The sequence below is a fragment of the Cenococcum geophilum genome (assembly GCF_001692895.1).
Source record: "Cenococcum geophilum 1.58 unplaced genomic scaffold K441scaffold_15, whole genome shotgun sequence".
Lineage (NCBI taxonomy): Eukaryota > Fungi > Ascomycota > Dothideomycetes > Gloniales > Gloniaceae > Cenococcum > Cenococcum geophilum.
Window position 1 is genome coordinate 1264978 of NW_027137573.1, and position 15306 is coordinate 1280283.

Genomic DNA, 15306 nt, shown 5'->3' on the forward strand with positions numbered 1-15306 from the left:
CATTTAGGCAGCCCCCCTAAGTAAGTCATGTTATCACACTAATCTTCTCTACAAATGTCCTGATTGGGATTTCATTTCCTAACTTTCACTTCGTCTGAACTATTTCTTCTAGTTTCTGCCTCCATTCACGGCGCTTTGGGGCCTGCGTCATCCATAATGACAGCAGATCCAGAGGTTGTGAAAGACGGCCTCCATGTGTCTTCCGCACGTTCGTCCCTCAAGGATGCACCTTTGGCGGGTGAGGTCCAACATCTTCCCACCTACGAACATGAGAAGGCCCTCGTTCTCAAATTCGACTTGCGCATCTTGCCCATGCTAGCTCTCATGTATCTGTGCAATGCGCTTGATAAGGGCAATCTCGGTAACGCAAAAACCGACGGTCTCGAAAAGGACCTGCACTTTAAGTCAAATCAGTACAACTTGATCTTGTCGATTTTTTACGTTCCCTATGTCGTCTTTGCGCCGCCAATTGGTATGCTAGGCAAGAAGTACGGTCCACACTTGGTCCTGCCAATTATGATGTTCTCTTTTGGTACCCTCACCCTGTTGAGTGCCTCTGTCAAGAACTTCGCGGGGATGATGACACTGAGGTGGTTCCTTGGTGAGTTTGTCTACATTGATTGTACAGTTTCTGCTGCTCAGACCTTGGGTCCTCCATATGAGCTTAATGAGCCCTCAAGTGTAGAAAAACTAGAGTACGCAACTACGTATGTGGGAACGCTAGAGGCGTGTCGATTCTTCCGTGTTTTTAAGCATTGCATCGAAAGCCATAGAGTTATTCAAGGCCATCTGAACCAGTTACACAAACAGCAGCTACCGTTGGCTGGAATCCCTTGCATTGATCCGGAGATATGCAGTGGCTAATATCGTTATGCAGGTATGTCTGAGTCGGCATTTTTCCCATTGGTCATTTACTACCTGACCACATTCTATCGGAGAGGAGAGCTTGCTAGACGTCTTGCCATCTTCTATGCTGCCTCAAATATTGCCAATGCTTTCAGTGGCTTGTTGGCATTTGGTGTCTTCCATATTCACTCCAGCCTCCCAGGATGGCGATATCTCTTTCTTATTGAAGGCTCCTTCACGGTTCTGTGTAAGTGTTTTGTCTCCTCTCAGATGATTAGACCAAAGTGAAGTTGATATACATCCAGTTAGTTTCTTCGCTTTTATATATTTGCCTAAATCTGCTTCGGAGGCGAAATTCCTCAGTGAAGAAGAATGCCAGATGGCTTACCTCCGCATTCAAATGGACAGTTCCTCTATTGTTAATGAGGAGTTTAACCTTCGTGAAGCGCTAAAGGTCTTTAAGATGCCCGCTGCCTACGCATTCTTAGGCATCGAAATCTGTCTCGGCGTGCCTCTCCAATCTGTCTCGCTTTTCCTACCGCAAATCGTCGCCCGCCTGGGTTACAGCCCGATCAAGACGAACCTCTACACTGTCGCGCCGAACATCGTCGGCGCTATTGTACTGCTAATATTGGCATTCTCAAGCGATTTAACGAGGTTGCGGTTCCCGTTCATCGCGTTAGGTTTTTTGCTCACATTCATTGGATTCATCATCTACGCAACGATTGATGTTTCGCACTCCATTCATGTAGCTTATTTCGCCTGTTTCATGATGACTTGGGGAACCTCCGCGCCCTCAGTGTTGCTTTCGACCTGGTATAATAACAACGTCGCCAACGAAGGTCGTCGCGTGACGCTTACTAGTGTCGGTGTTCCTCTTGCCAATCTCATGGGTGTTGTCAGCAGTAACATCTTCCGTAACCAAGATGCGCCAAAGTACATCCCTGCACTGGCAACCACTGCGGCATTCGGAGCGGTTGGCTGTGTTTTGGCGTTGCTGTTGGGAAGCTTCATGGTCGTAGATAACGCGAGGAGGAACAAAAAACAAGGTATCGCACTAACGGCAAGGGATGTGTCAACGGAGAGATTGAGGGATGGACCGACAAATCCAGAGTTTAGGTGGTTCTTGTAAATTACGAACGAGAAGAGACTATGAGATAAGGTGAATGATTTGGAGGGTAATTCCGCCGAGATCCTACTCTACAGACTTTCAAGATAGTGAATGAGTATACACTAGAGATTAACTCGATGAAAAATAACGAATGTACAATCTGAAAGACTTTTGAGTCGTCACAAGTTGATGAGAAAAGTATAATTAATGGTGGACTTCACCATTATTAGGAACCCTATGTGCCGACAGAAATAACCTATGCAAAAAGGCCTCTCTAGGGTTCCAATTTCAAAGTTGAGGAGCGTGTATACTTCATGGCTGACGTTATCTCATAAGTCAGACACGCCGAACTTAGTTAGATCAGCTTTGCTACAGGGCAGGGCACGCTCATATCTGCTCCCTATATTTTTAAATTCTACAACGGAGCGTCTGAGAGCTTATCCCATGCGCTGTTGAGAAAGGCGTACGCACAAGCGAACCAACCAGAGTCTCTAGATTAAATCGAGTCTTGGCAAAATGAAGTCGTGAATTTAATCCATAAGTTAAAGCTCTAAATCATTATAATAAAGTTCAAACTTAATATATAATTAACTCTATCATATTCTAATTAGGCTAAGGTATTCCTGCCAACAAGGTCCTTCTTTACAGAGGGGTATATTGCATAGAGCACAGCCAAATTAAGTCCTTAAAGGACGACGTCGTCTTACCCACTCCTTGCTACCGCGAGATTTCTATATTATATTTACTAAAAGCTTCATAAAAGGCTTCCTTTTTACTTGCTTATTTATACCTCTTCTACCTGCAGCTATACAAGCTACACAGCTTAGCTTCTTAGGAAATAGCTGAACGGGCCCTTATCCATGTTCCTCTGCAGGCGCCTTATAAATATCCTTATCCTCTATTATAGCAGACGGGCTAGGTAGTTTAGTAAGACGTTCACTATATTCAAATAAGGCACTAATAAGGTCTTCGCGGAAGGCTTTATGGGCGCTACGGGTAGGCCAATGGCCAGGAACTGATTTAGTAGAGAGTTTATAGCAATTAGCAACAGTTATATTAAGAAGGAAGTAGTAAAGAGACTTCCACAACTTTAAGTGCGTCCTCTATATGTTGTAATAAGACCTTAGTTAATTGGCTTAATTAACGCCGCCCATAAAGTAGTTATATATATTAATGAACTGCGGTATTAAGAGCTCCTTTATGGCGTTGTTTCCAAAGACTTTATGCATTTATTAGGCTCTAGATACTATAGCAGTAGAACGTTGTTGCGTTCGTTAAACCTCAACTCTACCTAGTAATATATAACGTCACCATCTATAGAGCCTTATTTTTTTGGTGGCAAACATACCTAAATTAACCGTACTTATAAAAAGTACTATATTAGCGTCCTTCTAGGCAAACTCCATAATAGAGCCGTCTTTTAAAAGCCTTCCGTATAACTTCCCCTATTTAATCTGCCCTAAATATACTAATTTAAGATCTGCGAGCAACCAATTAATATACTCAGGAGGATCATTTTTAGGGTATGGAGCTGGCTCTGTTCGTTCGGCTTCCCATTCATTAACTACCTCACGTCTCATTTTAGTCGTTTGTACGGTTCCTACAGCTCCAATTCCTTCCTCACAAAGCTAATAAAGTAGCTTAACGCTTATAAAAAGATTATCTAGCTATATAACATGCTTGTTCTTATTAAAATATCATTTGCCATTAAGTTCCTATAGCAGAAGGTCCAATACTACCGCCTGCGTCTTAGAAAAGCCCTTATCTTTCATCTAATACTCATCTAAATTAACAGGTCCCTTTTTGTCACCCTTTGTATGCCAAAGCCAGTCTAATATATAGCCTTAATTGGCTACAACCTATACTTTAAAGCCTTCTGGTATTGGCTTGCTTAGAATAGTAACTGTTTTAAAAGCTCGGCTAGTAAATCAAATAACTGTCTCGTTAACGGCGAGGTGGGTTCTAGGCTTCCAATAAAGCTAAAAACAGTCACATAGGGTGTCGCTAAGTGTAGCAATCTTATCAAAAGAAGACTCTTTTATCTTATTACCAGGAAGCTTTAGTGTTAATATATAAAGCTTTAAATTGATCTACTACCACCGATCCTTGCTTATATTCTCCCTTACTATAAAATGGTTAACTCCCTTCTTATAGGTAGTTGTCCAATATTCCTTAATGTCTCTTTCTGGTAATAGGCCTATATAAATTGTCACTGCCAAGAATATAAGAAGCTCCTTTAGAGAGGTAGGCTTCCATTTTCAAGGCCTTATAACCTTCCTCCTTTTATCCTTATATTCTTGGTAAGGGTAAAGTCTTATATACTCGTTCGTATGTGCGGCAAGCTCTTTAAGTAAGTCATCCGTCTATATAAGCCTGAATAATACAAGAGGATCAGTAGGATCAACGTATAGTGGTAGATTTGGTGCGCCATTGGTGTACGGAGAGTTAATAGGAAAGGGGTTGAAATTAGGCAGTGGCCAGGGCTCGGGTGGTAGAATTTTGGCCTTCTTGTGCTTTGGAATAATATATTAATCAGGTTTAACAAAGTCCGCATCATTGGAAGTACGTTTACAGCCCATTATAGTGGTTTAATTAATATACAAAGCTATATTGACACTACGGCGGAGACGCGTGCTAATGTTTTGGTGTTCGCGCACGGGCCTCTTTTGGCGTACGCCTCAACAGCGCATGGGATAGGTGGTAACTGAAAGTTTTGAAATCAAATATTTCCCTTTTTGCGAGTTATGGCCCAACCACAATAGACATAATATATTTGTTTGATGTATTGGATTCTCTAAGTAATTATTATCCTCCGTATATATATTATGGCTCTATAGGCATATTATTAAGGGATAAGATATCGTCACAGATTTTGCGACGGATTACCCATGTTTAACTTTTATATAATATAGCTACGATATAGCCAAAACATGGAGTAGAAAGAGAAAATGGAGGGCTTATACTTTGTATTATTTTTGAAGTGATTAGGCGATAGAATGATGGTAAGGTTTGGCAGTGATTTGGTTGATTGTCGCGACCATAATGGAAAATTCATAAGGAGCAGTGCGGTGTCCGTCCGTGCACAACCAACTGATTTATTAAATAACAAATGCGGAGCCAGCCACGCAACTTACTCGCCCAACGCGCCAAGAGCAAGCCCTTGGCCCTCCCGGGGTCAAGGCCGATCACGGGCTCAATGCAAAACACCTTTCAAAAATCAACCCTATACCTTTCTACGCCTTTTGAATTAATTCAAAATGCTCGGCACTTATACAAAGATTAAATCACGCATCCAAAGGGCCCTAGCAGCAATTCAGGCTAGTAGTAAAGAGCCTAATCTTACAAAATACGCGTCAGACTATGCCGTTCCATATAATAGGCTTTAGAGACGCTATAAAGGAACGGCCTTAAAATCTACGCGTCCATTAACTAATCAGAGGCTCAATTAAGATTAAATAGCAGCTTTAAAGACCTATACCCAACGCTGTAACAGTCTTAGAGCCTCTGCCCTCCATTCTTAAATACACTACGCCGCTAAACGCATCCTTAAGCTATCTAATCCCTCCACATTACCCCTTAGAAAGCACTGGGTTACAGAGTTCGTCCGCCTTAATCTAGACTATTATTTAGTTAAACAAAAGCCAAAGGATATCCAACGTACTGCTGCTTAAGAATCGGAGGTCTTAGAGGACTATTTTACCAAATATCGGCGCTTAAAAGATAAGCTTGTAATCGCAGACTAAGATATATACAATTTTAATAAAACAGGATTTCGTATTAGTGTTGGAGGTAATTAATGGATTATTATAATAGAAGTTGGCAAAGGCAAACACTATACAATTGGCTCTAAAACAAATTGCGACTATGTTATATTAATTAAGACTGTCTCTGGCGATAGAGAGGTACTACCACCCTTCCTTATTATATAAGGAACCGACCACCTTTTTTAATGGTATACAAATACTAGCCTTCTAAATAGCTATATAATAGCTACATCAATATCTAGGTACTCAAATAATGAGCTAGCTTTAGATTATTTAAAGCACTTTAATCTATAGAGCTCTAAAGGACAGGTTAGCGCATATAGGCTCTTAATTTTTAATGGCTATAGATTACACCTTATATATGAGTTTATTAAGTATTGCGACGACAGAAAGATAATACCATTTGGTTTACCACCTTATACTAGCCATTTATTACAGCCGCTTAATATTAGGGTATTTTAGCCAATGAGATACTATTATAAGAGCGCTATAGAACAGGCTACCCATATAGGCTATACCAACTTTAATAAAGTAGAATTCCTTAACGCCATCCATTCTATTCGAGTTCAAACGTTTAAAAGGTCTACAATTATTTATTCTTTTAAAAATTTAGGCCTTATTCCTTTTAATCCGTTAATTGTACTTTAAAAGATTAAGCTTCTAAATCGTCCATTAACACTAAAAAGGGAAGACCTTTTTCTAATGCAGCTTTAGGCCCATATACTAAAGACTCTTTAAATAATAAAGCAATATATTAACTACTTTAGAAGGAAGATTAAAAAGAGGCAGCTAATGCCATAGCGGGCCCTTTAGAAGATGTGTAATGCTATATTATATAATGCTATTTCATTAAGCTTGGTAACAGAGGAGCTTTAAGCAATACAAGCAGCCGTATAGAAGCGTAATAAGTAATAACAACCCGATCAACGGGTAGTCCAAAAGGGTAGCCCAATTAATATTAGTAATGCACGCCTTACAATTATAAAGATGATTAATAAAGATTAAAGGAAGGGTGCAAAAGGTGCCGCTAAAAAGGGAACTGCAACGGCAAGCAATTAATTAACAATTGTATAATACTCTCCTCCTTAAAATAACACCCAAGCTGGGTAGCTAGACACCTAATCAAAATTGTTATACATCTATTTAATTGCAATAGCTTGTTTAAACGAAGTTCTACGGCCTTAATTCAGTAGCTCTTAAATATTTTGCATTGAGCCCGTGATCGGCATTGACCCCGGGAGGGCCAAGGGCTTGCTCTTGGCGCGTTGGGCGACACCAAGCTTCAACAGCCACAACCTCGCAGCTCATCCACCTCGGGAACCACCAGGCTTCTCTATAATATATATCTGTCTTATTGAGTATCCGTATATTCTGGAGATTGCCGTACTGTAGCTCTCAGCTTCCCCGCCAATACCACCTACAAGCTCTCGAGCCATCTGGCTCACTTCTGCCAACATGGTCGTCAGAGCCGCCGTCCCGTTTCTCGTTGCCATGATGCTGGTAACTGGTGTCTGCAATACTTTGCTCACCAAGTACCAGGTAGGTCACCTTTGACTTTCCAAACACTATTGAGGCACTCGAGACTCCCGGAGACAGCTCCGCTAACATTACCTCTATGTAGGACATGCAATGCGTGCGGAACTGCTCCTCGCCCGACCCGAAAGACCGAAAGAACTTTGAACAGCCTGTAATCCAAACACTTCAAATGTTTATTGGGGAGATGGGCTGCTGGCTTGTTGTTGGGGCTTTCGCTCTATATCAACGCTACGTCTCCCGCAAGGCCGGATATGAAGCCCTTACAGCCACCTCTGATCAAGACGATACTGTTGACTCACCTACGCTCGCCGGCGACGACAGTAGTGAGGACTCGGCGACTCCCGTCTCAAACCCTCTCAAGCTCTCCGAAGGCGGCCGTGTACCTTTAACAGGCAGCAGGATCCTGCTTCTCGCCCTTCCTGCATGCTGTGATATTGCTGGGACCACTCTCATGAATGTTGGTCTGCTTTTCGTGGCTGCGAGTATCTACCAGATGACGCGGGGAGCACTTGTTCTATTTGTTGGACTCTTCAGCGTGCTGTTCCTCAAGCGTAGACTTGGCGCTTACAAATGGTTCGCCCTATTTGTTGTTGTGGCCGGTGTCGCAATCGTTGGGTTAGCCGGGGCAATCGCCAAAGATGAAAAGGCCACACCAGCAAACCTAGTGTTCAGTCAGGACTTGAAAATGACCGCTGCACAAGGATTTGAGCTTCTGCGAAGAGAGATCAGGGAGAAAGTTGCCACACCTGCAGCTGTTCAGACCATAATCGGTGTGCTCTTGATCGCTGGTGCTCAAATCTTTACCGCTACACAGTTCGTGCTTGAAGAGAGCATCATGGAACATTATGCAATGGAGCCAATCAAAGTCGTTGGCTGGGAAGGGGTCTTTGGCTTTGTTGTTACCGTTATCGGCATGATCATCCTACATCTTGCTGTCGGTCGAACAGATGTAGGACGACATGGGTATTTCGATGCTAGAGAGGGTTTGAGAGAGATTACTCATTATAGGTCTATCGCTGTTAGCAGTGTTCTTATCATGATTAGCATTGGGTATGTGCAGCCTCACTTTTCTAAGTATTTTCATTTGTGCTCATTACTAACGTTTTATACAGTGGTTTCAACTTTTTCGGTCTCTCCGTCACCCGCACCGTTAGTGCTACATCCCGCTCCACCATCGATACTTGCCGCACGCTCTTCATTTGGATCGTCTCTTTGGGCCTTGGCTGGGAGACGTTCAAGTGGCTACAGGTTGTTGGGTTTGCCCTGCTCGTGTATGGCACGTTTTTGTTCAATGACCTGGTTCGGCCTCCGTTGAAGTCGTGCGTTGAGCGCAGGCCGGAAGAGCTTCTGCCAGAAACACCGATTGAGCATAACTAAGACAGTGCATTTGGGCGGTGTTCATGGCGTTTTGAAGACGTAGGTTCGATGTAGTTCTATGCCCGTGTACACCACACACATACCTCGATCAGTATTCGATAGCGAAGTGGATGGGAGTTGGCTATCTTTTGGAATTGATATGTATCTCCTTTGAGTAGAACGGTAGACAAGATGTTGGATTTAGATGCTTTGATGTAGAAATAATTACTCCCGTTGAATAAGACTGCCGCTAATCTTTTCTAATGGTTTAATTGAAAAATATGTTGTCACTGATAACCCTCGAGATAAATAAAAGTGGGCTTTACCGCCTTGCTGTATTTGCTCTAGTGCCCAGTGAACTTAAGCGATCTTGGCGCACCAACCCACCTCCACCGAACATCAAATTGCTTTGAGTGAAAGACTGACGCGACCAACGAAACGCTTACCCTCGCTCGAAATCCTAAAACCGTTTTCTGGGAGTTCAGCTAATTTAATTCCACGCCCTCAAAATGGCTGCTACTCACGGAGGTACTATGTAAGTACCAATTGTAATGTCGCCTAGCCCGGCTCAACAAACTGACTGTTCGCAGTTCCAAGCGGAGGAAGTTCGTTGCTGGTATGATACTACTCTCTTCATGCATACGCATAGCACATATTTGCCTTGAAAACCCTTCCAAGATTTCTTCCAAAATCTTCACATTCAATCGGACGATAACAGCCAGGCGGGGAGCACAAGTTCTCACACCGCAATATCGCTACAACGACGACCGCACCCATTACGATGGATCGCTGACCTGATCTCCTAGACGGCGTGTTCTACGCCGAACTCAACGAGTTCTTCCAGCGTGAGCTGGCCGAGGAGGGCTACTCAGGCGTGGAAGTGCGAGTCACACCCACCGTCACCGACATCATCATCCGGGCCACCCACACACAAGAAGTGCTCGGTGAGCAGGGTCGTCGCATCCGCGAACTCACCTCGCTCATCCAGAAGCGCTTCAAGTTCCCCGAAAACTCTGTCTCTCTCTACGCTGCAAAGGTCCAGAACCGTGGTCTATCGGCTGTCGCTCAGTGCGAGTCCCTCCGGTACAAACTGCTTAACGGTCTTGCGGTCAGGAGGGCTTGCTATGGTGTCCTGAGGTTCATCATGNAGAGCGGAGCTAAGGGTTGTGAGGTTGTCGTCAGCGGCAAGCTGAGGGCTGCGCGTGCTAAGAGCATGAAGTTCACCGTATGTCATGAAGGCCACACCTTAAATTAGTAGGGAAATTTTGGAACTAGGCTGACATTGAAACCAGGACGGCTTCATGATCCACTCTGGTCAGCCAGCCAAAGACTTTATTGATGAGGCAACCCGCCACGTCCTGCTCCGCCAGGGTGTGCTCGGTATCAAGGTTAAGATCATGCGCGGTTCAGATCCAGAGGGCAAGGCCGGCCCACAGAAATCTCTCCCAGACTCCGTCACCATCATCGAACCCAAGGAAGAACAACCCGTCGTCCAGCCCATGAGCCAGGATTACGGTGCCAAGGCCCTCGCTGCCCAGCAAGCGGCAGAGCAACAGAGGCTTGCGGAACAGCAGGGGCAGGAGGGTGAGACGCCAGCGGAGAGTTATGAGCAGGAGTAAACCGGGCTGAGAGGTGATGAAAGATATTTGAGTTCGGAGGAAAATTCTGGTTTGCATTCGGATGGAAACACGGTTAGGGTTGTCATGGAGTCATACTGCTGTGTGTACCTATTAGCCAGAAATTTCATATGGCTTTCTTGACACTTCTTATGCGCGGATTGGGGATATTGTCTGATAATCTGCTCGTTCATTATCGCATAGCTAGGAGAATGCAGGTCAAAAAACACTCATGCCTGGAATATGTGCACCGATTTTACTAAAGTTATAAATTGCTCACGATCACTCAGTAGCCCTGCTTCGGTATGCCACGGTCATTCGACAATCTCGTAATTTTAAAGATCAGGACAAAGGAATGTAATAGGCGTGCTCCGGATGCAGAAGTTGATATGGTCGGGGAGCTGACGCAGTTTGCAAAGCCTTACAAAACTTTAGGTAGGTAGGTAGAGAAGGCCGGATTAAGGTAGTGTCAACTAAGTATCTTAAGAAGATAGTAGCTTGGATTTTTATTAATTTGCGTAGTCTCTGTCTCTGCCCAAATAAACCGGCTAGCTGAGAACAAACAATGATAGCCAAAACAACAAGCCAAGTATCCTAATTATCTCGTTGCTAATTCCCGATGAACCTGAATGCGCGGGAGGCAGGAAATCCCTGTTCCACCAAGGTCTAGAGCTACATCGGAATGGGAAGAAAGTACATGAAAAATGTGATCGAAACACTTCTGCAGGTGTAGAGGTCCCGGTTTCTGTCGACGAGTTCCGAAGAACCTCGAGAATGTCGTGGTCTGAGTACAGAGCCACAGCCGGAAGATTGTACACCCGCTGTTCTCCTGTCTTTTATTTAGGCTCGGCCCATAGTCAGGCTCTCAGAGTATTGAGTAGAATTGATAGTAACTCTAGCACGCTATGAGGTGTGGTCAAAGGAGTTGTTTGTACTCAGCGTAGGTCCTAGTCATGGGTGGTAGATTTGAGGGCATCAATCTAACAACCAGTGGCAAGCTATGAATTTCCGAGCAGGAAGATAATCCTACGGATATGGTTTGCAAGATGTCGCTACAGCTGCGATCCTCATCGAAATTCTTGAGAATCTGATGAACTAGAAACACGCCGGAATGGTGAAGGAGACTGGGGGCCGCTTGAGACACATGATAGGTGACGAACAGGATATGCGGGGTGGAGAAGGTAATGCCATCTATATTCACAAAGACTCACTCTAAGAAGAGAAATATATTTCCTTGATGCTGCCCTCGCCTGAGTAGAGTCGAAGGGAATGAAGGGGGGGGAGCATGGCCGAACCATCTGAGGTTGGGGGTTCACAGGAATGACTTGTATAGAAGAGGAAATAAGGGTGTATGAGGGTATCCTTCAAAAGAAAGGTAGAATCGAAGACCTGCTGTTATCAAAACTGGTTAAGTGAAAATACCTGGCAGCTACAGCGTCTTCTTTAAAGACGTAGAACTAGCTCCAGATGCTAAGTCTAAGCCCTGAAGGATCTCGGTCCCGAAAACGTAGACCATGTAGGAGGGGAATAGGATCCAGAGGCCACTATGGAAATGGACTGTTAGCATAGTCATTCCTTCACTGGTTATGCTATCTAGAGCTTCAACTAGCTATCCCGTGCTAAATGTATAATGCTTGCAGCACGGAGAAGTAGTAAGAAGGGCCTAAGAAATCAAAAACTTACTTCATGATACCATAGAACAAGATTATGGTCGACATATCATTATGCTTGATACCCTTGAAGCCGGAGAAGTACTCATTGAAATCTAGATGCACGCGTGAGCTTCTTCATTCCCATAGGGCCGAACTATGGGCGTGAACTAAACCCTGGGTGGCATTGGGAATAGATAGCCTTAACAAGGCTTCGAAACGAGAAAGATAAATACTTACAGTAGAGCACTGTCTTGCTCAAAGTCATGACCGCCATCGTGAACCCTAGGATTACAGCCTTGCTGGCCAGACTCCCCTGTACTTGCCTTCCTCCTGCGAGCCATCCTTTCAGTCCACCTATCTGCACTCCTCGTCCTTCTGCGGCCGGTGTTCCTTTTCGTAGTACCCACCAGAGGTATACCGCGTAACCGGTGGTCTCAATCACGTTCAGCACTCCCTGAGCTCCACCAAACCCGTCATGCTCCTCTAGTGCTGGCCAGCCGTACACGTAGTCTATGCTTGCATAAATCTCGTACGGTTTCCAGATCGGCCACTGCAAAAATCCGCCTGCCATGGTGTGGGGACGCAGTAGGATGTAAGAACTATCCCAGATTACGAGGGGAAGGGAAATGGCGAGCCATAGGAGGGTGAGGTTCGGGGCTGTATGCGTCCATTTTTTGGGAGTGAAGGGGGACATGGAATTGGATATGGCGCGCTTGCTGAGCGCCTGCGAGGGAGATGAGGTTGGGGAGCTAGGAGTGGGAGAAGAGGTCGAATTGCGCGACGACTTGGTGGGCGATGAGCCGATAGCGGGCGGTGGGAAGTCCCTCGGGTGTTTACGTGTGGATACCATATTGGGTATCGTTTAGTGAGCTTTTTAGTAAACTATGCTGTATAGGATTCGACTAGGGTAATATGGAAGCAAAGGCTGGGGATTGTTGTTGTAGCGGGGTTGCGGAGTTGGTCGGACCTTTGCTTTGTGTTGCGAAACCTGGATGGAGCAACAGAAGTTTCGCATTATTAGTCCACCTCGAAGCCATGATCTGCAGCTGCGGTAATTAATGGGACACCCAGGCTTCAGCATTGGTGCATAATGATACTTTTGAGGGTTAATTTAATTTAGTGAAGCTGGCGTTGTATCCCTTCCGCTGGTGTATTTCGTCCTACTGTTATCGATAAGAGCTGGCCAATAGGGTCGATGGGATCAAGGCTCCGTGGTTATACGCATACTTTTGATTCTAGTGTTCGCGCACGGTCCACCTCTCGTAGGACGTCAGCGGAAGGATAATCCGTCCTATGTCAGTGGGCCTCTCAGTAACCCTGAAATAGAACCTTGCTAGAGGAGCGAAACCAATCTCTCCCAAGCCGCTAAAGTTAACTAGCGCCTTTCAACATAGCTACGTGACTATCAACCTTGAAGTGGTGCCACAGATCGGAGTTACGAGCAGATTACAGGCATGATTTATTTTCAGTATCTTAATAACTACATCTGAGTATCCCCCCTTCGAGTTTCTTGCCTACATTCTTATTCATTCATGAAGAGCATCTAATCAGGCATCGCTCTCCTCGCTATTCCATTTATGATGTCCATTCATCCATACGCGCATTCACTTCAATGANCATGAGTCGCCTTCCGCTACAATTTCAATCGGCCGTGTCTCGTCCAAAGACCTTCTGCCTGCTTCCAGAATAGCTCCTGTAGCAATAGTGTTTTTCAAAGTCGGCAGCGGGCGCTGATCTAGCTCCTCCAACGTGACTTTGCCGGCATTAAGCGCGTTGACAGCGTCAACAAATTTCTCAAACGATATGTAACCGTATCCAGTTTGGCCGTTGAAATTGCCCTCCTCGTCTGGCGCATATTTCATGTAGAAGCTGGAGACACGTTAGATTCTAGTAAAGAACAAAAGAAGAAATCGTGATGCCGGATCAGACTCACGGATTGTACCACATCAAGCCAGCCTCATCTTCCGTGACATCATAACCGCGCTTGGCTTGGTTCACCCGAATTTCACCTTTACTACCCATATAGTGGAAGTACTGATTTGAATGAACGCCAGCTTTTTGTGGCGCCGTCCAGCTTGCGGTGTACACACCCGTAGCACGCTTGTTAGGGTCGTCCTTCTTGACCCAGTCGACCAAGAGTGTGATGGTATCTTCGGTTTCTGGCACACAGCCCAAGTCTGTTGCAGTACCCTTCGCGGCACTTGCAGTCACCTTCGTCGGCTTGAAGTCTGGAACCATAGATTCATTGACATCAATGTGGTGGGAGTTAAGATAATAAGAGATATCGCTGTCTTTGCCAGCCCATGCTTTGAACGTCTCGAGTTGGCTTTTTGGCTGACTCATGTAGCTGTAGAAGTAGTTGAAGTCGCCGAGATTCTTTGATCTATACCTAGCGTCCGCATATGCAGGATCGTACCGCTTGTGATGCTCGATATATACAAAGACTCCATGCTTGCGGGAGGCATCAAGCAGCTTCAAGTGATGTTTCAGAAGCTTTACCGCGGGTTTGGTGATCAGTACATGGATTCCCCGCTCGATTGCATAGAGGGCAATTGGGAAATGTGTGGTATCTGGCGTGAAGATGGTGATAGCGCTGCCGCGGGGAAGTGCATCAATTGCAACTTTGTATGCCTCGGGATCACGCTTGCCTTTCTCCGGATAGGACTCGAAGGCGACGTTAAGGCCGTTGTACACCTGGGAGATGTTCTTGTGCAGGTGTTCGCCTGCATTTGGTCAGCAGGTTGCATTATCTGGGCTGCGCTAGCGAATTCTTACGAATTGCTGGGAATTTGTCTCCAGATACTCCAACCATGCTCAGTTTCCCAACCTTTCCACGTCTCCTGAGGTCGAACAACGTCAACGCTACCACGCCAACCTTCTTATCTGAACCTGACATACCCCCACCAACGAATCCGGTGGTGTACTCGCCGCATCCTACCTGATTGAAGCTCAATTAGCGACTGCTACTATCAAAGCGTGCAGAGTACGAGAATGCGTGAGATGCAGCTGAGCTATTGTCACTGGGTCATGGAAGATCAAAAAAGGGCAAAAAAGGGAAGGGTGTTGATGGTGTGAACAAGGTGCAGATTGCGTAAAATCAGGTTTGTAGCAGAGATGCGAAGGATATCCCCGCTGTGTGCAGGGCGGTGTCTTACCATCAGCACTTCTAAAGGAGCCATGATTGCAGTTTGGAGGTGTGAGATTTCTCACTGCAGCGCTTACCCAGGGTCGTGTATGAGGGGAACAGCAGGTGGCAGAAGAAAATGGCAGACAGAGAGAGTTGCTATGGGCGCAAAAGGACCCACAGCAGGCATCATAGGGCTGAACTTCATGGACGGAAAATATATTGGTGATGAGGGGCGCAACAAAGGAAACCAATTTTGCCGACACTTCAACCACACTCAAACAGCTTTCCCCAGTGCCAA

At 45.2% G+C, this 15306-nt stretch overlaps 4 protein-coding genes across 4 annotated transcripts; 2 read left to right on the forward strand and 2 right to left on the reverse strand.

The window, feature by feature from the left end:
• K441DRAFT_704764 (MFS general substrate transporter) lies at window positions 1-8865 on the forward strand. The gene is made up of 6 exons (XM_067653550.1): window positions 1-601; window positions 878-1093; window positions 1152-1965; window positions 6664-6682; window positions 7343-8307; window positions 8370-8865. Exons 1-6 carry the CDS (start codon window positions 157-159, stop codon window positions 8632-8634), a joined length of 2724 nt encoding a protein of 907 aa, XP_067505450.1. The 5' UTR covers window positions 1-156; the 3' UTR covers window positions 8635-8865.
• A 239-nt stretch (window positions 8866-9104) lies between these two features.
• Window positions 9105-10509, forward strand: K441DRAFT_657954 (40S ribosomal protein uS3). The gene is made up of 4 exons (XM_067648270.1): window positions 9105-9148; window positions 9204-9229; window positions 9420-9838; window positions 9906-10509. The coding sequence occupies exons 1-4, from the start codon at window positions 9123-9125 to the stop codon at window positions 10230-10232; spliced, it is 798 nt and encodes a 265-aa protein (XP_067505451.1). The 5' UTR covers window positions 9105-9122; the 3' UTR covers window positions 10233-10509.
• Window positions 10510-11221: 712 nt separating this feature from the next.
• On the reverse strand, window positions 11222-12983 carry K441DRAFT_63226 (uncharacterized protein). The gene is made up of 3 exons (XM_067646337.1): window positions 12119-12983; window positions 11913-11994; window positions 11222-11773 (listed from the first exon to the last, which is right to left on the reverse strand). The coding sequence occupies exons 1-3, from the start codon at window positions 12729-12731 to the stop codon at window positions 11659-11661; spliced, it is 810 nt and encodes a 269-aa protein (XP_067505452.1). The 5' UTR covers window positions 12732-12983; the 3' UTR covers window positions 11222-11658.
• A 336-nt stretch (window positions 12984-13319) lies between these two features.
• Window positions 13320-15263, reverse strand: K441DRAFT_695379 (D-galacturonic acid reductase-like protein). Its single transcript, XM_067652807.1, has 4 exons — window positions 15037-15263; window positions 14657-14819; window positions 13815-14604; window positions 13320-13750 (listed from the first exon to the last, which is right to left on the reverse strand). The coding sequence occupies exons 1-4, from the start codon at window positions 15058-15060 to the stop codon at window positions 13486-13488; spliced, it is 1242 nt and encodes a 413-aa protein (XP_067505453.1). The 5' UTR covers window positions 15061-15263; the 3' UTR covers window positions 13320-13485.
• Window positions 15264-15306: the final 43 nt, after the last annotated feature.